At 42.6% G+C, this 23,797-nt stretch overlaps 1 protein-coding gene across 1 annotated transcript in view; it reads right to left on the bottom strand.

The window, feature by feature from the left end:
• dner (delta/notch-like EGF repeat containing) overlaps nucleotides 1-23,797 on the bottom strand; it is a 223,206-nt gene that overhangs the window by 100,123 nt on the left and 99,286 nt on the right. The window contains exons 3-4 of the mRNA XM_055645657.1: nucleotides 11,307-11,404; nucleotides 4,518-4,684 (exon numbers count right to left, since the gene is read on the bottom strand). Of these exons, the coding sequence (XP_055501632.1) occupies nucleotides 4,518-4,684; nucleotides 11,307-11,404 (265 nt within the window). The remainder of the gene's footprint in view (nucleotides 1-4,517; nucleotides 4,685-11,306; nucleotides 11,405-23,797) is intronic.

Below are 23,797 nucleotides of genomic sequence, written 5' to 3'. Positions count from 1 at the left end.
ATTGACCCCCCCCATCCGCACCCCCCCCCCCCCCCCCCCCCCCCTGCCACCGCTCCCTGGCCCCTCCCCACCTCTCAAGGTGGAGACGATTGATTGCCTCCATAAATTCCATAATTTTCATTGTGGGGGGTGATGGGGGTGATTGACTCCGGGGGGCGTCTTTCTCTGGGGTGAGCAAGAACGCCACGCCACCCCGCCACGCCACCCCCCCCCCCCCGCATTGGGGGACGTGACCCAACTGGTCCTACCTGGTTTACATCTATCTTAGTCTCTCCTTGCCTCCCTACGGGGCTATGGGTGAGTAGTGTAATAGTGTGCTGGGGGACTAGGTCTCCCGTGTGACAGAGACCCACGGGTCCCAGTTGGTCTAGTTGTCCCTAATATTGTCTGGGACTGCAATAGTGTGAGGACTTGGACAAGTGGAATTTGTTAAGGAAAGTATTCTCAATTAATATATAAATAGCTGTATAAGAAGCAGGGCAAGAGAATGAAGTAGCAGTGGTGGTATACTTTGAGACAAGCGACAATAATTATTTTAGTTTTAAAATGACTATGGAAAAAATATGACTGGTCTACAAGTTAAAGTCCTAAATTGGTTGTCTAAGATTACAATAGGCCCCAGATTGACTGGAAAAGTGAATAATGGAATTTAACTTGGGCAAGTGCGAAGTGTTGCATTTTGGTAAATTAAACTAGGGCAGGATTTACACAATAAACTCCCGGAGAATGGTGTAGGACAGAGAGACGGAGGTGTGGAAGTACACAGTTCCCTAAAAATGGTGACACAGGGAGACAGCATGGTGTAGAAGACATTTATCATGCTTGCCTTCATCAGTCAGGGCACTGAGTGGACAGGTTGGGATGTCAGGTTACAACTGTTCAAGAAGTTGGTGAGACAACATTTGGAATATTGTATGTAGTTCTGGTCACCTTACTATAGGAAAGATGTTATTAAGTTGGAAAAGATCAGAAAAGATTCACGAGAATGTTTTCTGGACTGGAGGGCATGCGTTGTAAGGAGACGTTGCATAATCCGGGGAATTTCCCCAGGAGAAAAGGAGGCTGAGCGGCGAGTTTATAGAGTATATAAAATCACCAGTGGCATCATGTATCTTGTCAAGGTTTTTTCCCCCAGGGTGGGGCAGTCCAAAACTAGAGGGCATAGATTTAACATGAGAATGTAATGATTAAAGGGAACATGAGGGGCAACTTAGTTTATTTTAGTTTTGTTTTCCACGCCGTGGGTGGGTGTGTGGAATGAGCTGCCAGAGAAAGTGGTTGAGATGGGTACAATTGTATCATTTATGACATTTGGACAGATACATGGACAGAAAATGTTGAAAGGATTATGGAGCAAATGCAGACAAGTTGCTCAGTTGGGCAACTTCATTGGCAAAAATGAGTTAGAAACATAGAAACATAGAAATTAGGTGCAGGAGTAGGCCATTCGGCCCTTCGAGCACATTCAATATGATCATGGCTGATCATCCAACTCTGTATCCCGTACCTGCCTTCTCTCCATACCCCCTGATCCCCTTAGCCACAAGGGCCACATCTAACTCCCTCTTAAATATAGCCAATGAACTGGCCTCGACTACCCTCTGTGGCAGAGAGTTCCAGAGATTCATCACTCTCTGTGTGAAAAAAGTGCTTCACATCTCGGTTTTAAAGGATTTCCCCCTTATCCTTAAGCTGTGACCCCTTGTCCTGGACTTCCCAAACATCGGGAACAATCTTCCTGCATCTAGCCTGTCCAACCCCTTAAGAATTTTGTAAGTTTCTATAAGATCCCCTCTCAATCTCCTAAATTCTAGAGAGTATAAACCAAGTCTATCCAGTCTTTCTTCATAAGACAGTCCTGACATCCCAGGAATCAGTCTGGTGAACCGTCTCTGCACTCCCTCTATGGCAATAATATCCTTCCTCAGATTTGGAGACCAAAACTGTACGCAATACTCCAGGTGTGGTCTCACCAAGACCCTGTACAACTGCAGTAGAACATCCCTGCCCCTATACTCAAATCCTTTTGCTATGAAAGCTAACATACCATTCGCTTTCTTCACTGCCTGCTGCACCTGCATGCCTACCTTCAATGACTGAAAGTTGGGTTGAAAGCCTTGTTTTGGTGACTCAATGACCAACTCTCATTCATCTCAACTTCAATGAGATTTGACTTAACCTCTTCATAATATTCTTCTTCATATACCAAACATAGGCTCTCATTTTAACACAGTACTCTTACTGGGCAAAGACAGTTTTCATTGGATTCTAAGTAATAGACCATACACACTATAATGTTCAAAATACTTTAAGAAGAACACTTTGAAGATTATCTTAGAACAATTATCATTCACAAGATGATTGCAGTTTGCTAACACAGGATCACAGGCAGAGGGTTCTTGATGGGAATCAATTATCTTGATGCAGTATCACAGCGTGCCTATGGTCTCTCGTTTAAACTCATTTATATGCATCAAATTTCAATTCTTTGAAACAGAATGACTAACTTTTCCACAAGCGATAACATTTATAAAATCAACAATATTAAAATGAATGCCGCAGTTCAGAATATTCAGCAGATCTGAATATCTATTTTAAAGATGAAACATTTGAGGCTATTAGCTCTCTCTTTACTTTTGCTGCAATTTAGTGGAGCAAAAATAGCTGTTCCTTTTTAAATGCCAATCATAGTCCTGGGAAGATAATCCCTGGGCAATGGCCTAATTACAGTATTGTGCTGGGGACGGGAAAATTACATTTATAAAACTAATTAATGTGGTTATTTAAAAGAAATGTTTAAAACATGGCCTTGCAGCAGAATATAATTATTCCACACTCTGCAAACTGGAAAGAACTATATCTGGAGGTAACCCATACCTTGTTGACATTGCTTCCTTCCATCTCTGAGGTGAAAGATTGTGTGCTTAAATATTGCTCTGAAGATTTGAGCACAATATCTAGATTGATGATTCAATGTTGTTCTCTCTTTTGCTCTCTTGTCACAGATGCTGTGTTTCAGATTATAGAATCATGAAATTAGTTTAGTTGGGCAGTGGTAGAATAGCTACCTTACAGCGCCAGAGACATGGGTTCGATTATGACTATGGGCGCTGTCTGTATGGAGTTTGTACGTTCTCCCCGTGACCACGTGGGTTTTCTCTGGGTCTTCCCGCACTACAAAGATGTACAGGTTTGTTGGTTAATTGGTTTTGGTAAAATTGTAAATTGTTCCTAATGTGTAGGGTAGCGCTGGCTTACGGGGATTGTTGATTGGCGCAGACTCGGTGGGCCGATGGGCCTGTTTCCACGCTCCATCTTTAAACGTTATGTTATTCTAAACGTAAAGTCTAAAATAAAGTGTGCATTTTCAAACTTCTGTATATCTTGTCTGCTGGGAGAGGGGGGAAGAGATCTTGCTACACAAATTGGCTGCTGTGGCTCCTGTACTGCATCAGTGACTATGTTTCAAAGATGCTTTAATTGCTGTCAGGCGTGTTAGGTTATACAGGGTGAGGAAAGGCACTGCAAAGATGAAAATCTCCTTTATACGTACTCCTGGTTTCAAAGTTGGCCACAGCCACCATTGTCTGAACCTGAGCCAACCTGCTGGAGTAACTCAGCGGGTCAGGCAACATCTCTGGAGGTGAGGAATAGGTGACGTTTCGGGTCAAGACCCTTCTTGAGACTGTGAGTCAGGGGAGAAGGAACCTAAAGGTATGAGAAGGAGCAGAACAAATAGGGCCAATGGTAGCCAAAGAGCCTACAATGGTCCATTGTTGGCTGTGGAGGAAGTGATAGCAAAGATACGAACAGTGAAACTAGCAGGATGATTAGGGTGGGGGAGGGACAGAGAGAGAGAGGGAATGCAAGGGTTACCTGATAATAGAGAAATCAATATTCATACTGCTGGGTTGTAAGCTGTCCAAACAAAATATGGGGTGCTGTTCCTCCGATTTGTGTGTGACCTCACACTGACCGTGGAGGAGGCTCAGGACAGAAAGGTCAGTTTTGGAATAGGAAGTGGAGTCTGACCCTTGGTGTGAGAGTACTATAATTGGACACAGAACATCTCTTGTCCACTGGTCTGGTTCACATGCACTTCCTCTCCCAGAATGCCCACTGTCTAGGTATTCCCATTGGGAATCCTATCGCGGACTCAAAATGTTATATTTTTTAGAAATACAGCATGGAAACAGGCCCTGGGTCTCTGGCGCTGTGAGGTAGCAGCTCCACCAGCTGCATGACTGTGTGGCAAAAAAATAGCCGAGGAGTCATTACTATCGAGGGTCATTAAAAACAATGGAACATCAAAGAATTGATCTTAATCAACCTTAGTTTATCTTCATTAAATGAACCAGAGTACAATATGAAACTTTCACCAAACTTGGACACCTATTAGCTTGTGCGTTTTGCATTGTCAGTTTAAATTCCAATCTCCTATTGAGACACTTGCATGTAAGCACTCTCATTTAACAAAAGAAAGAGATGGAACGCAGACCAGGATCGAAACATCTTACCAATAAAGTAGTTGCTGCCCATTGCTGCCATCTCCTCCAGAAGAACAAATCCATCCACAGTGTGCAACAGCGAGATACTCTTCCCATTTGAAACAGAGCACTGTTGAAATTCAGCTTCTGTAACCTCCCAAAATCCAACAGAAGCATCAATCCCATTCAGTTTGAATCTGGAAGAAAAAAAACTTAGATTGTAAACGGGTTCAGCTAATGGCAAATGCTTGATCGAAGAATTGATTTCAATGGCTGTTACTACGAGCTTTATAAAGAAATGCAGCTCCCATTTCACAGAGCGTTCTGCTTCACCTTCGAAATGATTGTGAAAACTTAACCCACTTGAAAACTACCTTGGGGAACCATGTACTAAATCCCTCTGCCAGTCCACATGGGAATTGATGCTACTCACAGAATCTTAATGAGTTACATTATATTGTAGGAGAGCTCGGGTATGAATGAAGTGATGGTATACTGGTTTAATTATACTGTAGCCTGAGGAGATAGCATCTGAAATGTCTGTGTCCTTTCTACTGTTTTTATTATTTTAAGTATGTTCTAAAAGTTAGTTTCAATGTGTCTTGGTTAGTTTATGTGGGGGGTGGGGGTGGGGGAATATGGAAAACTTTTTTTCAGTCACTTACCTTGACGGAGATGCGATTTTCTCCATGTCGTATCTCCGCCCCCCCTTGCGGCCTAACAACGTGGAGAGGTGCGGCCTTTCCTGGAGACCGGCCCGGAGCTTCAAACCGCAGGCAGGGCGCGGATTTACCATCGCGGAGCCGGGGATCCTTTGCCGAGGATCGCCAGAAGAAGAGCTCCAACCACGGGGCCCTGTGGACTTTAACACCGTGAAGCCTGCGGTCTCCGGAAAGAAGCGGCCAACTCGGGAGCTCCATGCCGCCGAGTGTTCCAAACCGTTCCGCGCCGGAGTTTCGATCATCCTGTCGACAGGGCTTGGACACCGGACCGTCGGCAATGGCAAATGCGGAGGGTTCAAGGCCCCGACCACGGGTGAACAAAGAGGAAGATGACTGAACTTTATTGCCTTCCATCACAGTGAGGAATGTTGGTTCCACTGTGGTGGATGTTTATGTTACATTTATTTTATGTGTGTATTGTGTTCTTTCACTTAGTATGGCTGTATGGTAACTCAAATTTCAGTGTACCTTAGTCGGTTAAGTGACAATAAACGCAAACTTGAACTTGAACTTGAACTGTGTGCTCCAAGTCTGCTTTCCCACCTAAAGCAACACTAAAGGACTTCAACAAAAATTTACCAAGCTTGACCCTGAGATGCAGGTTTGTCAGATGATATTTAATGTCTTGATGTTTGAAGAATAATAGTTGATCACACTGAAATATTCAAAAATCTCAATGGGATTTGGTGGATTGAGGTATGATTGTTTTCTCTGGCTGCTGTTTCTACAACAAGGGGTCAGTGTCCCAAAATATGGATTTGGCCATTCGGGACAGAGATGAGTAGAAATGCCTTCACCCAAGAAGTGGTGAACTCTGGGGCTCATTAGAGGTCGACGGAGATAGCGTTGCCAAGTTTATTCAAGACGGTGATACTTAGATCAGAACATACTAAGGGAAATAAGGGACATAGGGTTAATGCAGGATCAAAGGTGAAAGATCAGCAACATTTTGGGATTGATAGTAAATATGGAAGGATCTGAATAGCCTACTATGCTTCAACTTCATATCTTCTTATCTCGCCTTCCTTGAAATAGCAAGAATGCTCCTCAATGAAGTAGAATGCTGCTGCACTGCTGGGCGCTGACAAATGCATTGCTTCCAATGAGGTTTAGTGTCCATACAGATCGTGAATGATTTGACCTACATAAGAAATTCCCCACGCATTTGCCTACTGATGGTAGATGCACAAATATAATAGAAGAAACTACTTGGAAGTAGGGCTGTTGAAATTCAACTTTAGTGCGAGTTAAGAAGTAAAACAAGAGATAAAATAAAAACAATAGACAATAGGTGCAGGAGTAGGCCATTCGGCCCTTGGATCCAGCACCGCCATTCAATGTGATCATGGCTGATCATCCTCAATCAGTGCCCCGCTCCTGCCTTCTCCCCATATCCCCTGACTCCGCTATCTTTAAGAGCCCGATCTAGCTCTCTCTTGAAATTATCCAGAGAACCGGCCTCCACCACCCTCAGAGGCAGAGAATGCCACAGACACAACTCTCTGTGAGAAAAAGTGTTTCCTCATCTCTAAATGGCTTACCCCTTATTCTTAAACTGTGGCCCCTGGTTCTAGACTCCCCCAACATCAGGAACATGTTTCCTGCCTCTAGCATGTCCAAACCCTTAATAATCTTAAATGTTTCAATAAGACTTCCTCTCATCCTTCTAAACTCCAGAGTATACAAGCCTAGCCGCTCCATTCTCTCACCATATGACAGTCCCACCATCCCGGGAATTAACCTTGTAAACCTGCGCTGCACTCTCTCAATAGCAAGAATGTCCTTCCTCAAATTAGGGGACCAAAACTGCACACAATACTCCAGCTGTGGTCTCACTAGGGCCCTTTACAAATGCAGAAGGACCTCTTTGCTCCTATACTCAACTCCTCTTGTTATAAAGGCCAACATGCCATTTGCTTTCATCACTGCCTGCTGTAGCTGCATGCTTACTTTCATTGACTAATGAACAAGGCCCCCAGATCCCGTTGTACTTCCCATTTTCCCAACTTGACACCATTTAAATAGTAATCTGCCTTCCTGTTTTTGCTACCAAAGTGGATAATCTAACATTTATCCACATTGAACTGCATCTGCCATGCATCTGCCCACTCACCCAACCTGTCCAAGTCACCCTGCATTCTCATAGCATCCTCCTCACAGTTCACACTGCCACCCAGCTTTGTGTCATCTGCAAATTTACTAAAATTAGTTTGAATCCCTTCATCTAAATCATTGATGCATATTGTAAATAGCTGCAGTCCCAGCAACGAGCCTTGCGGTTCCCAACTAGTCACTGCCTTCCAATCTGAAAGGGACCCGTTAATCCCTACTCATTGTTTCCTGTCTGCCAACCACTTCTCTATCCATGTCAGCACTCTACCCCCAATACCATGTGCCCTAATTTTGCCCAAGAGTTTCCTTATCAAACGCTTTCTGAAAGTCCAGGTACATTACATCCACTGGCTCTCCCTTGTCCATTTTCTTAGTTACATTCCAGAAGATTAGTCAAGCATGATTTCCCCTTCGTAAATCCATGCTGACTCGGACTGATCCTGTTACTCCTATCCAAATGTGCCGCTATTTCATCTTTTATAATTGACTCCAGCATCTTCCCCACCACCGATGTCAGGCTAACTGGTCTATAATTCCCTATTTTCTCTTTCCCGCCTTTTTTTAAAAGTGGGATAACATTAGCTACCCTCCAATCCACAGGAACAGATCCTGAATCTATAGAACATTGAAAAACATGAGTAAAATCATACAAAATGGCAAAATCCAGATTCTGACACCTAGGAAAGAAATAAAGAGCCAAAAGAAAAGACAAAACAGAAAATAACAGCAACAGAAACAAACCTGAAAAAAATCTTGCATCATGTAATTTTTGCAATTACAATATAAAGAAGTAGACACAAGCTGGAGAATCTCAGTGGGATAGGCAGCATCTCTGGAGAGAAGGAATGGGTGATGTTTCAGGTCGACACCATTCTTCCCCCCATTAGGATCTCGACCTGAAACGTCACCCATTCCTTCTCTCCAGAGATGCTGCCTGTCCTGCTGTTACTCCAGCATTTTGTGTCTATCTTCAGTTTAAACCAGCGCCTGCAATTCCTTCCTACATAAAAAAGAGGTCAGACTAATGCGTGGCTCTTAGATATGGATAGCTGTGATGATATAATTAGGCAATGGCAGAATTGATGAATGATTATGTTATGTCAATATTTACATTAGAGGGGGAGGAGAGAACCATAGTTATAAGAAAGGCATCAAAGGAAACTAATATTGAACCAGAGGCAAGATTTGCCAAAAGCAAAATAAATTAAATTAAAGTATTGAAGAAAATATTGGCACCGAAGACTGACGGACCTGAGGCCAAATGATTTGTATCCCAGTTATTCAAAGAACATCGATGAGAACATTGCAGTTACCATACATATTATAAACCTTTAAAGTATGCTTGATTCAATAATTCTACTTTCAATTTGGGAAGACAGTTTATGTCACTTTAGGAAGAAGTATAAGGGAAAAATGAAGGAATTATAGAATATTTAACCTACATTTGTTGGCAAGAAAAGATTGAGATCCATAAGTAAGATTGTAAGCTGGCTTTGACAATTGTCAGTGCCTCAGTGTGTGAACATGGAATTGTGAAAGCAAGATCTTGCCTGATGATTGTGATTATAAATTGAAATAAGTGTACAACCTATTGAAATGTGGGTAATTTACAGATGTTGCTCCCACGGATTTCTAAAAGGTATTTAATTAACCTCCAATTAGAGATGGAAATGAAGCTTATGGAATTGAAGGCATATTGTTGACCTAATTTCTCATTGAAACAACTTTTCTGTAAAAATTGAGGACACGGAGAAATTAAATTTGTGGCCATATATGAACTTATTTGAACACAGATGATACCATCAGAAAGGAGAGTTATTGTGTTCGATCATATAACCTTTGAAGTTTCCTGTAATATTTTATTTGCTTAGATTTATATTACTTTAGAGTATTTACTTAGATTTAGAAACTTCTGAAAAATTTAGCTTGCGATATTCTGTGATATATGCGAATGTTTGTGATATTCTGTAAGACTTGGTTAGATTTAGCTTGGCCCAATATATTTAAACAAATCTTCGGCCTATAGGACATGGGGCAGAGAAAAGTATAGCATAAGGAACAGGCCCTTCAGCCAATGATGTCTGTGCCGATCATAATGACACAAAATAGACACAAAAATCACATACACTGAAGTTCACCGATCTGGTTAAATTTAAGACTGCGCAAATCATGTACAAAGCAAGAAATAATTTACTTCCAAGAAATATACAAAAACTGTTTATGGAAAGACAGGGTGGGTATAATTTGAGAGAGGAACATAATAAAAAAAAACTCAATGTCAGAACAACTCTTAAAAGTATGTGCCTAGCAATCTGTAGTGTGAATTTGTGGAATGGTCTGGAACAAGAGATAAAACTTAGCACAAACATAATTCAGTTTAAAAATGTACAAAAACACTTTTTTAAAAGGATATTGGGATGAGGATAGGTGATTGTGAGTGGGATATTTGTTATACTGATTGTATTGGGAAGGGTGATTATAGGGTGATGGGTTGTATATATGACTAAGATACTATAGTATATGAGAGTTTTTTCTTTATTTTTCTCTCTCTCTTTTTTGTATGGCTTGTAAATATTTGATTAGTGTATAACGGTAAATAATTTGGTGTACATATAGCTGCTGGTGTGCATATGGTGTACATATAGCTGCTAAATTTGTATAAGATAATTATAAGCAGTTGAATAAGGGGTGGGAATTAATAAGCTTTGGCTTCTTCCTGCTCCTTTTCGGACACATACGATTTCATTTATTTATAGATATTGTTTATTAAGTGTGGGCACTTTATAAATATTCTTGGTTTGTTTTTTATATGCTGTTTCACATTTGTTTTTTATTCTGTTTGAAATAAAGAATTAAATAAATAAATAAATAAACAAACTAATCTCTCTTTGGCTGCATGTGAACCATATCCCTCCCTTCCCTACATATTCATGTGCCTATCTAAAAGTCGCTTATTCCTCACTGACATATCTGCTTCCACCGTTTTTCCTGGCAGCATATTCCAGGCATCTACCATTCTCTGTGTAAAGAAACCTATCCTTCACATCTCCTTTAAACTTTCCCCTCTCATCTTAAAAGCTATACCCTCTAGTATTTTACATATAAAGCCTAGGTTTAGAACACACGTGTGAACAATACCTCGCGAAGCATCTATTGGCCTTAGAGGAAATGTTATTCTGATTTAGCAGAATGATACATGTACCAGTACCAGTTAAATTAGGTGAGGTATCTTAAACTGCATGCATGTAGTGACTTGCTTAATGCTCTCAATACTTCATGAAAAGCTGGTCAAAATTACTTCTGCTGATGGTGGAAGCAGGAATGGGGGCACACTATTAAAACTAAAGCCAGACTTTTCAGGCGTGAAGTTAGGGAAACACTTCTACACGCAGATGGTGGTAGGAATAGGGAACCCTTTTTTTAGTGCTGGGCCATTTTTAGTTTAGTTTTTAGAGATACAGCGTGCAAACAAGCCCTTCAGCCCACCGAGACCGCGCCAACTAACAATCACCCGTATCCTACACACAATTTACAGAAGCCTATTGACCTACATATCTGCACGTCTTTGGGATACGGGAGAAACCGGAACACCCAGACAAAGCAGAGAGAACATACAAACCATACAGACAGCGCCCGAGATCAGGGTCGCGCCCGAGTCTCTTACGCTGCAAGGAAACAACTCTACAGTTGCACCACTGTGACGCCCATTTGTTAAAAGGATAATCGAGAAAGGTTTAATACAGGTGGCTGATCTCCGACAATTATAATGAACGGCTGACAGACTTAAGGGGTTAAATAGGTTTGTGTTCTCCTGTCATGCTCTGCTCTTATGCTTCTGCTGACCATCTGTGGCTATTTATGGAATAACACAGCAAGTTTCTGTCGGTGGCTACAAAGTAGTTGAACAATGACACAAAATAATAACTGTACTTGTGCAATTGGATCAGCCAAATCCATTCAATAAGAACAACAGAAGTGTCTTTACCTTAGTGCAGTCTTTTCAGGTACTTCAAGAATAGGTGGCTGGCTATAAATTGATTCATTGGAGCTTAGGTTTCCACAGAGAAAATTTGAAGCATTGATCTGATTGATAAAGAAAAGTTAAAATTGTTAGCAGTCTTGGAGGAAGTTTTGAAAGTTATACTAATTAAAAAACATGCATTAATTGTATAGCCAGGCTAATCTGGTTATTTCATCAGTGATTCACACGACATAGTCATACAGCATGAAGCAGACCCTTCTGCTCATTGAGTCCATAGCGGCCATTGGCATCCATTTATGCAAATTTTATTTACTCCACATTCCCATCAACTCCTCCCAAATTCTATCGTCCATCTATCCACAAAGAGCAGTTTACAGCAGCCAATTAACTTACCAGATGGTACATCTTTGGGATGTGGGCCTAAACCGGAATGCCTGAAAAAATCCGTGTGGATACAGGAAGAGCTTGCAAACTCCACACAGTAAGTCATCAGGATTGGGCCTGGGTGACTGGAGCTGTGGGGCAGCAACTTTACTAAATGTTGTTACCCAGTCTTTAGAAAGATTCAAATAACTCTGATGCCCGACTGCTGTTTAGACCTTTCAAAAGTAAAGTGTCTGACTTTGGAAATTATACAGGTATAAATTTCCTCTAGTTAAATGCAGGGCAGGATAATGTAATTGGCCAGGATTGCAATGATGTTTGGTGGAGAACGATCAATGAACAGCAGAGTTTGTGTTGGTGTGATCCGGACTTCTGAGCCTAAGTACTGTAGCACTGGGGTTTGGAATGGATGGAGAGCAGGTGAAGGTGTATCAAAGCTCTTGCTCCACCATCAAATCCAGGGGCATTCTGTAACCTATTGTGCTAAGGGAATTAGTACACTTGTATTGGACCCTTCAACTTTGTTCCACCTACATATGGCACATGTGTAAGACCATATTTATATGAACAGCATCACTGACCTTCATTAAATAGGTAGGTTTACCTGATTTTTTGTTTATTTTTCTTTATTTGACTCTTACCTCTTAAAACACATGACAAGCCCTCTATCCAATTAAAGGAGGTTGTCATAAGCTTGTCATTTGGGGATGTGCTTCATTGAAATTCCAAGAAGAGCCATTTTTATGACTGGAGCAACTCGTGCAACTTCCAGGGTGATGTGTTCCCCGTTCTCTTTCCATTGATAACTTTATTTTAGGATGCAATTGTCATGGTGATACTATATTGGAAGTATCAGTTGTGCATGACATATTGGAACAGATGTTTCAATCAAATCTCTCAGTGCATTTCCCCAGATAGTTCTCTACTGTTCACTGCAGCATAATCAAATATACAATACCTTTGGGACAGCACAGTGGCGCAGCGGTAGATTTACTGCCTTACACCGCCAGAGACCTGCATTTGATCCTGACTATGGGTGCTGTCTATGCGGAGTTTGTTCATTCCCCCGTGACAGCGTGTGTTTTCTCTGGGTGCCCTGATTTCCTCCCACTCTTCATAGACATACAGGCTTGTAGGTTAATTGGCTTGGATTAATTGTCCTCAGTGTGCAGGATATAACTAGTGCATGGGTGACTGCTGGTGGAAGCGGACTCAGTGGGCCAAAGGGTCGGTTTCCACGTTGTAGCTCTAAATTTTAAAACAGTATGGACAATAACCGTGATCTATGACTGTGTGGTAAAGATCAAAGTGATTGCATTACAATAAACAATAGGTGCAGGAGTAGGCCTTATGGCCCTTCGAGCCAGCACCAGCATTCACTGTGATCATGGCTGATCATCCACAATCAGTATCCCTGTTCCTGCCTTCTCCCCATATCCCTTGACTCCACTATCTTTAAGAGATCTATCTAACTCTCTCTGGAAAACATCCAGACAATCGTCCTCCACTGTCTTCTGAGGCAGAGAATTCCACAGATTCACAACTCACTGGGTGAAAAAGGTTTTCCTCATCTGCTGTATGTTCTAAATGGCCTCCCCCTTATTCTTAAACTGTGGCCCCTGGTTCTGCACTCCCCCAACATCGGCAACATGTTTCCTGCCTCTAGCGTGTCCAATCCCTTAATAATCTTATATGTTTCAATAAGAATCCCTCTCATCCTTCTAAATTCGAATGTATACAAGCCCAGCTGCTCCATTCTTTCAACATATGACAGTCCACCCATCCCGGGAATTAACCTCGTGAACCTACGATGCATTCCCTCAATAGCAAGAATGTCCTTCCTCAAATTTGGAGACCAAAACTGCACAATACTCCAAGTGTGGTCTCACCAGGGCCCTGCACAACTGCAGAACCTCTTTGCTCCTATACTCAACTCCTCTTGTTATGAAGGCCAACATGCCATTAGCTTTCTTCACTGTCTGCTGTACCTGCTTGCTTACTTTCAGTGACTGATGTACAAGGACACCCAGATCTCGTTGTACTTCCCCTTTTCCTAACCTGACACAATTCAGATAATAATCTGCCTTCCTGTTCTTGCCACCAAAGTGGATAACCTCACTTTTATCCACATTAAACTTCATCTGCCATGCATCTGCCCACTCACCCAACCTGTCTAAGTCACGCTGCATCCTCATAGCATCCTCCCCGCAGTTCACAATGTCACACAGCTTTGTGTCATCTGCAAATTTGCTAATGTCACTTTTAATCCCTTCATCTAAATCATTAATGTATATTATAAATAGCTGCTGTCCCAGCACCGAGCCTTGCGGTAACCCACTAGTTACTGCCTGCCATTCTGAATTACAAAGCAATTACTTTTGGTACCTGTTCACACAATGTGACCACCACTGGCAAAGCTTGCTTATTTGCTCAACTCCATTCTCCATTTCTGACTCAAACACGTTGCTGTGGTCTGGCACCATATATGTCAGATCTGGTGAAGACTACACATTTCTTTCCCCAGATAAAATTAGTGATTCCTTGTTTTTAAATAAAAATCTTGCAGTTTTTAAATAACATGTAAATATAGATGTAATCCTGCACACTGCTTGCAATATATCACCTCTCCCTGGTGCCATCTTAGTTGTGTCACCATCTTATTTGAGGTTCCGTTTCAATTTTCCTATCACTCTCACAGCAGGTAGTATCTCACTGGCTCTCCACTCTGCTGTGGACCATTTGGAAAACAGGAACACATACACAAGGCTGCTGTTCATCAACTACAGCTTGGCGTTCAACCTTTGCAACTGGATTCCTGTCTTTCTCATCGGCAGACCTCAATCAGTGTGGATTGGTAATACCATCTCCTCCTCATAGACCATCAACACAGGTGTAACTCAAAGCTGTGTGTTTAGCCCCTTGCTCTATTCTCTTTACACCCACGACTATGTGCCTAAGCACTGCTAAAGTGCCATCTACAAACTCGCCAACAATATCACTGTGGTTGGTTGAATCGTCAATGGTGGTGAATCATCACTACATGAGAGAGATAAAACACCTGGTTGAGTGGTGCCACAACAACTGCTCGCTCAACATCAACAAGACCAAGGAACTGATTGTTGACTTGACTTCAGAAAGGGAAAGTCGGGAGACTGCACACCAGATTCTATAAGTGGACCGGTGGTGGGCAGAGTTTGCAGATTCAAATTCCTGGATGTTAGCATCTTGGCTGCCTGTCCTTTACCCAACACATAGATGCAATCACATAGAATTTGTGTCAGTGTCTCTACTTTCATAAAAGTTGAAAGAAATTCAGTATGCCATTGAAAACCGTAATGAACTTTAACTGATGCACTGTGGAAGATATCCTGACTGGTTGTATCATGGTCTGGCATGATCATTCCACTGCCCAGGAACACAAGTGGCTGCAGAGAGTGGCGGACTCAGCCCGGTCCATCATGTGCACAGCCCGCTCCACCATCGAGAGCATCTACATGAGGTGCAGCCTCAAGAAGTTGTTCCCCACCATCTCTCTTCTCACTGTTACCACTGGGCAGGAGGTACACAAGTATGAAATCCCATGCCACCGGGTTCATAAACCACTACTTTCCCTCAACTATCTGGCTCTTGACCCAACCAGCACAACTCCAATCCTACCTTGACAATGGAACACTGCAGTCCATCTCCTGCACTATAATGGTCATGTTTCTAATTTCTAATTATGTTTCTGCGCAGTCTTCCTTCTTATATAATTTTATGTGTAATTTATAGATAATGTATGTATATTTTGTTGTTGTGTGTTTGTCCGAGTCTATGTGCCTGTGCTTGGAAACAAGATTTGTCATTGTACCTATACCTCACTGTACTCATGCCTATGACAATAAACTTCAACTTAAATTTCAAGTTGATGGTAGCTTTATTAATTCAGCTTTTGAAAAAAATGTTACTCATTAAATTCCCCATCTGCTATGGTGGGATTTGAACTCCCACCATGCCATTCAAGGCTAAGGAATCTGACACAAAGAAACTGGCCTCAAGGTGTTCAATATGATCGTGGCTGATCTGTGCAGGTCTCGGCCTTCTTCTATGGCAGTTCCCCAATTCTAACATCTCCAACGCACACTTTCCTCTTGTTTGCTGCCTTTGAGCCTTTAACACAGCCCTGAATTTTTCATTTCCAATTTCTGGTGTGACATACACTGCCTCAACTTATTCATGCCCCTCGACCACCCCAACCTCGTCCCATCCAAAAACACAGCACATCACTCGTTTTGCACCAATCCCATTATCAGTTCTGATGCAGTATCTCAACCCATTATATCAGCAGTTATTTTCTTCCCACAGAAGCTGCTCAACCCACTGAGTTCCTCCAGCAGTTTGTTTTTTTTCGCACCCGATTCCAGCATCTTTTGTCACGAGTTGTATCCTTGTCTATGATCAGGCTCCAAAGGTAATGGAACTGAATGTGGGGAAATGGGAATCTAACTAACAGGTAAGTCTCTCAAATATCCTCAATGCTGGTTAGCAGAGACTAATTTCCCCATACATGTTCAAACAGAAATGCTGTCCATTGAGGTCTGAACATTGCATGGTATGTCAGTGCTCATGACAAGTTATGATAAACTGTTCATAAATGGTTTAAAAAAACATCTATAAGAGCTCACAATTGGCCAGCCAACAGTTCCCTCAGGTGCCATTCCAAATAATCAACCTTTTCTTTGGCAATATTTAACATGATACCTGCTCACCTGGTTAGATGAGATTGGGAGCCACTACAATACATCAAGTGATGCACCGGACATTGGACTTTTTGCAAATGGCACCAAAACATGGCGACTCGTGCATGTGTGATCTACGCCAAAATAATTTCACTGCGCAGTGCGCACATGACAAGATAGTACCAGTGAACCATTGTACTAGCACTAATACCATTACACCAGCCTCTTCAGCATGTCTTAACTCCAATTTCAGGATTCCCATAGTGTGTGAGTTTGATATTTATCTTCTCATCACAGGTGGCCATACACTGTAAGTCATACTGCTATTTTAGCAGCAACCATTTGCTAATTTTGGAGACGTTGTACTGATTACATATCTATTAAGGGCAGTACACAGGGGGTTGAATTTTGTCAAACTCTTTCAATACACCTATTAATATGAATTATATGGGTCATCCCAAATTTTTGTTCCAGTCAAGACAATTGCATTGGAGGGGGGGGGGGGGGGGGGGGGGGGGGGTCATCATTAGGAGAGTCCTCTTTTGAATAGTTGAAATAATAAAAAATAACTGCTATAGTTAGACCATGATTCTAATTTCTCTATTTGCCACCACTAATGAGACAATTTGTGTCTTTTGATGACCCATGCCCTTTATCCACCAAAAAACATTCAAGAGTCAAGAGTGTTATATTGTCAAAGTGTTTAAGAAGGAACTGCAGATGCTGGAAAAATCGAAGGTACACAAAAATGCTGGAGAAACTCAGCGGGTGCAGCAGCATCTATAGAGCGAAGGAGATAGGCAACGTTTCGGGCCGAGACGTTGCCTATCTCCTTCGCTCCATAGATGCTGCTGCACCCGCTGAGTTTCTCCAGCATGTTTGTGTACCTTGTGTTATAGTGTCATGTGCCCCGCAACAGAATAATTAAATTCCGCACTAAAGATGGTCGATTTTGCCTACCATGGCCCATTGGCACCAGATGTGAAGGCTCTTTGGCTTCTGAAGATTGAAATGGACCTGCTAGCATCCATGGCCACTCAAACCAGCATGACCTTGATGGGTCAAATGGCCGCTTATGTATGAGAAAGGACGAGACATATGGACACTAGATATGTGCCTAGCCACGGAGTAGTCGCAAACATAATGCACGATGCATTTCTCTTCTCGTCCTTTTGTTGCAAATACCTATGATAAACATTGCAAGGGCCAGAGGGGATGACAGTCAGTGGAATGGCTACCAGAACATTTTACACCGAGTTGGCTTGAGTAGCATTCTGTCCCTTATAACCTGAATGGAAAATCTAAACCCTTAGATGCTGCAGGATTAAGTCAGTACTCATTCGATTTGCTGAGCCAGCTTGCTTAAAGGTGCATAGGAAAATTAAAAAAAAAAATCATGCCTCCATTCCCAACAAATTGCAAACTGCACAGTGCTCGATTATTTTAATAATACCTTGACATCAGTAATCCATAATAAATTACTTTTTCCATAAACTTTCTCTGACCTTCTTAACACTCGTGCCAGAGAAGGGCAAGCTAATCGAGAGTAATGCAAAGTTTAATGAGGTGAATGTTGTCGCAGTTATTAATGCCATCTAGGGACACAAGGATCTCGTCAGATGGAGATATCCATTTATAGTTGAACCGCTTGCAAATTCTGCCACTGAGCATTCGGGCTCATTGAGTGGAAGTCATTATTTGACACGACATTTAACAAATCCAGCAAAGGCTCAGAAATATTTCCTCTATCTAATGTTTATCAGTTGTATGTGGACTAAATGTGAACAGCGACACAGCTCCTAAGGGGCCTCAATAGTAGACTTAAACTAAATCTGAATGTCAGGTTTCATGGAGAGATCCCACAGTATAATGGGCCTGCCCCACTTCGGCGATTTTTCAGGTGACAGCTGGCGACTGTCAAGTCGTTTTCGGTCGCTGAAAGAACTGTGACTGTCAGAGTGGAACAAACACACACACAAACACACATCGTTTCCTCCACCAGCCAGTTATGCAGGCGGGGGACAGGGCAAGCATGGGGAGCGCTGTCTAAGTGAAATTTACATGGTGCAGAGCCCATGTGATACAAACACACACCACGATGAACAGGAAGGTTGACGCTGTAATTAAGACGGTGAAAGCACAGTGTACGGGAAGGGTCACTTAAGTCCTTTAAAAGAGGGGGTGAGAAATGGGGGAGAAGGGGGAGACGGGGTGGGGAGAAGGAGTGGAGACAACTTTTAAGAAGCTAGAGATACACGGCTGTGAAGCTCGGTGGACATTAACATTTCTGGTCAGTTATCCTTGGTTAGCACAGGCTACAACCTACGACCTCCTGGCGACCCACTACCACTGCACCTACGGCACGAGAATTCTCGCTACTCTCCATGGCGGCTTCATTGAAAAAACATGTTGAAAAACTTGTGGCGACCAGAAGGAAGCCGTGACTAGTTCCGAGAATGCGGGAACTCCTCGCGACCATGAAGGCGACTCCCCGGCAACCACCCGCGAACATGTGGCGACCGCATAGTCTCCTGTAGTCACCTAAGTGGGACAGGCCCTTAAGTGTGTTCGCACTGGAAAAAGTAGCATTTTGGTCCCATGGATATCATTCCTCTGAGGTCAGGCAAGCATATTCAAAAGATGTAGGACAAGTTACAAAATGTAAGTATAAGGAAGCCTGTTTCTTGTGTTATCCACAACTCCATTTTTTGGCTGTCTTTCAGTTTGTTCATCTCATGTTTAGCAGTTTATAATTCCTTTTGACAATGTTATGGCAAAGCAAAGTAGAGTTGTTTGGGTGTACCAGGTTAGTGGTGAAGTTATTTGTGCACACATAATTTAGATGCAACAATCCTTCACTCACTGATTGTTCTATAACATTATAGTATGTGACAACCTGCACAATCCCAATCATTCCTTAACAATGGAACACTGCAGTCCGTCTCTCGCTGTTCCGCTTTCACCGAGTGAAATTGTTATCGTTTTTGACTCCCCCATTCTTTAGCCGACTTTCCAAGTGGGCAGCACAGTGGCACAGCTGGATGAGGCGCTGCCTCACAGCACCAGAGACCTGGGTTCAATGCTGACTTCAGGTGCTACCTGCGTGGAGTTTGCATGTTCTCCCTGTAACTACGCGGGATTCCTCCGGGTGCTCCCGTTTCCTCCCACAACCAAAAGAAGTGCGGACTTGTAGATCAATTGGCCTCTGTAAATTGTCCCTTGTGTGTTGGGAGTGTCTAGAAGTGGTGTGTGAATGGGTGATCAATGGTCTGAGTGGATGCGGTGGGCTGAAGAGCCTGTTTCCATGCTGTATCTCTAAACTAAACTACACTTACACAGTTGCTGCTTGATCACTGGGTTCTTCCAGCGTTTTTTTTTTTACTGAATATTTTTCATCACCTTTATTCAGTCAACTGAAGAAGGGCAGGATACGTTCCATTCAATGTTCTTGTTAGTTCTGGGCCAGTCAGTGTGAAAGTGAGGAAATGGGATCACGTAGAACTAGTGTGAATGGGTGATTGACGTCAGGCATGGACTTGGTGGGCCTGTTTCCATGCTGTATCTCTAACTAAATTAAATGAATTACCTTTGTGAGCTGTGCAATAGACATTTCAACACAAACTTTCCTACCTCAGTGAAAAGCAAACTGTGAGAGGAAGTCATTAGTTCAGGAAGCATCCTACATGGCAGCTACCTTCCAACTCATTGGCTGGCATGGTGCTGTCAATGGCTCCTCTTTGTCATTTCTCCAAATGTTTCAGTTTGAACTATTTCTGTGCCAAGTGGCACAATATTTTACTGTCTGTGCTTTGTGCCACAACTCCTCATATTTTATCTGCCGATCGTTATCTTTATGATGTTAATTTTCAACAGCATAAATTTTAATGTGCAAATTTGGAAACCATGGTTGTTGCAAGCTGCCAGCTAAATTACAGATTAATTTAGCGCAATACTTAATCTTGGAACTGACTAGTGAAGTGCTTCTTTCAGCTTCTGTTCCATCAATAAAGATATTCCAGCAGTACTCTTTCTTTACCACAGACTGGAATGAATCTGTTAGATAAAGGTACATAACATACTAGAAATGCTCAGCAAGATACAGCGACGGCATTGAGAGAGGCAGAGTTAATGACTCAATGTGACAACTCTTGAGAACTAGCAAGTATTACGGACGTAGCAGCCTTTCAACAATCTTTGGCCACGGGGCTGCAAGTTAAGAAAGAGTAAATAAAGGTAATAGGGTCGAAGGCAGGAATGATTGAAATGGCCCAAGGCAAGACATAAAGAATGGTAATGTATCTGGTAATGAAACTACAACGATCTAACAGAATTGCAAAGGAAGAAAACATAAAATTGCTGGAAATACTCAGCGGGTCAGGCCACATCGGTGGGAAGAGAAACAAACATTGTTTCCGGTCAGAGCCCATTATCAGGTAGCTTGATTTCTCAGTCTGTATCAGTTGTCCATCTGTAATGTTAGCTCAGCGTGGGTTTTTTTCAGGGAGGTGAAGGACATGCCATCCTGCTCTGCATTTGGTAACTCCCACATTCTTTTGTCTTCATTCTCACTCATTCACTCATTGACCAGATATCACTGGTTTACAGCTTTGTACCAGCTATCGCCCTTATCCCCCACCTCTTTCCACCAGCAGTCTCTCGTCTACTCCAGTCCAGAAGAAGGGTCCAGACCCATAGCCCTGTCTGTCCATTTCTGTCCACATCCCTCCACAGATGAGTGGCGCGGTGGCACAGTGGTAGTTACTGCCTTACAGCACAAGAGACCGGGGTTCGATTCTGACTGCGGTGTTGTCTGTACGGAGTTTGTACAATCTCCCCGTGACCGTGTGGGTTTTCCCCGGGTGCTCCGGTTTCCTCTCCCACTCCAAAGATGTACTTCGGTAAAAATTGTAAATTGTCCCTAATGCGTAATGTGTGCTAGTATAACAGGTCGGCGGGGACTCGGTGGGCCGAAGGGCCTATTTTCCCACTGGATCTCTAAAACTCTAAATTATGCATTGCCTATTCCTAGTTACTCTCGTGAAGTTTGTGGTGAGCCACATTCTGCTGAAGGAATTCCCAAAATTCGATTGAGTAGGAAGTTCCAAGATTTAGACCCGGAAACAATGAACAAACAATGACATATTTCCAAAACAAGGTGGTGTGCAAGCAGGAGGAGAGCCTGCTAGTTGCGATATTTCGATGTTTCTGCATCCCTTTTCTCCCTTGATCCTACGGGATGGTGCCCAACCCAGGCGACTCTTTGTGTGCTGGTCATTAAAGTTGATATGCAATTGCGCATCACAATTGCTCAACTCTTTTAAATCTCGACTCCAACAGCAGCATTTCTGTACACTGTGGATGGCTCAATTGTAATCATGTATTGTCTTTCCACAGATGGGTTAGCATGCAACAAAAGCTTTTCACTGTACACATGACAATAAACTAAACTACACACGTAGACGTCATAAGCGTGCTGCTAGTTTAGCCTGTGTGTAGATAGACTGCTGCTTGCAGACTGCAGCTGCTGTACATGATGGTGAAGGCGTTGAAGTTGTTAGAGGTGTTACCAATGCAATGGGCTCTTTTTTCTTGGATGATGCCAAAGATCTTTTGGACATACTCATCCAGGCAAGCGGAGATTATTCCATTATGCATTGGACTTGTGTGACCATTCCTTTTTCTCGCTGCTCCCATCAGGCAGAAGATACTGAAGCTAGAAAGCAAGCACCATCCTATTTTTCACTTCTGTTATTAGGCTTCTGAACGGTCCTTTCATAAGCTAGGGTACTGCCCAGTTCACCTGTGCCCCACTGGTGCGCTACAATGCTGGGAAGTATATTCTGCACTTTGTATGTATTCTGGGCAGAACTTTGTTCTCCCCTTTGCTCTACCTAAAGCCCTTGAGTTTGACGCGATTGTATCTATGTATAGTATTATTTGATCCGGATTGGATAGCACGCAAAACAAGTACTCGGTACACATGACAATGATAAACCTAAATCTCAACCTTGGGGATGAAATGGAGGGTTTGGGATGTGAGGAGGCGATGTTGCCTGCTGCAGGAGTTACATGGCTGCACCATTTGATCTTCTGACCCATGATGACTACCAGGGTGTATATTGCCTGTACCAGTGGTGTCAGGAGTTAAGGGGAGAAGGCTTGAGAATGGGGTTGAGAGGGAAAGATAGATCAACCATGATTGAATGGCAGAGTAGACTTGATGGGGCGAATGGACTAATACTGCTCCTATAACTTATCAGCTTACGAACACGAGCAGTGCTAATACCATTGAGATGAGGACAAATAGTTACGCTCTCCTTTGTTGGAGAGAGATGCACTTTGTGGGGAGAATGTTGATTAGATCTTGCTGCATGCAGGGATGGACTGCCTCGTTTGATGAGGAATTGTGAATGGACTTGAACTTTGTGCAATCACCAGTCAATATTCCTTGACCAGTGATAGTTTGACAATAGTCACAATAGGTGCAGGAGTAGGCCATTCGGCCCTTCAAGCCAGCACCGCCATTCAATGTGATCATGGCTGATCATCCCCAATCAGTACCCCGTTCCTGCCTTCTCCCCATATCCCCTGACTCCACTATCTTTAAGAGACCTATCTAGCTCTCTCTTAAAAGTATCCAGCACCCTCTGAGGCAGAAAATTCCACAGGCTCACAACTCTCTGAGAGAAAAAGTGTTTCCTAGTCTCCGTTTTAAATGGCTTACCCCTTATTCTTAAACTGTGGCCCCTGGGTCTGGACTCCCCCAACATGGGGAACGTGGCAATTGACGTGCAAATAGACATGCACTGCATCTACTGACAGAGCAAGGAGACAGGCTTTCTCTCTTGTGAAGGGCACAACTCCCTCTGATTTATAATTGACCTTCATTATAAATTCCCAAAAACGGGTCAGTTCAGAAAGTAATTACTTGAACATGTGCACTTCTATAGTTTTACTTGTATATCAGATATGGTCTAATGTTACATTAAAGATCCCCCTCAGGATAAGTCTGAGTTCACTGTCTGGTGCAGTAAACCTGTCTAGAATTTAAAAGTTTCACAAAATATTTTAAACTTTCAATGTTCAAGGATTAGTTTTGTGAAATATTTTGGTTTCAGAAGTGTCACTTTTTGTCCAATTCTCCAGTGACAAAGAACCTTAAAATCCACCACCACCAAGCTGAATAATCAACCTGTGCTCCTTTGTACTACATGCACAAACAATTTGCTTGGATCTTCAGAGGAGTTAGTGGGCAATATACAGCAGAGTCTACTCTGTGATTTTCTCGTGAAAGAAAATGTTGCCTTGGAATGATGTAAAAAAAAAATTCAGGGTCATTCTTTAGATACAAAGTATAAAGAGGGAATTTGTGGAAGGTATGAGAACTTCATG

The sequence above is a fragment of the Leucoraja erinacea genome, chromosome 14 (assembly GCF_028641065.1).
Source record: "Leucoraja erinacea ecotype New England chromosome 14, Leri_hhj_1, whole genome shotgun sequence".
In the NCBI taxonomy this organism is placed as follows: domain Eukaryota; kingdom Metazoa; phylum Chordata; class Chondrichthyes; order Rajiformes; family Rajidae; genus Leucoraja; species Leucoraja erinaceus.
The sequence above is the reverse complement of the archived record's forward strand: the minus strand, read 5'-3'. Positions and strand labels throughout refer to the sequence as shown.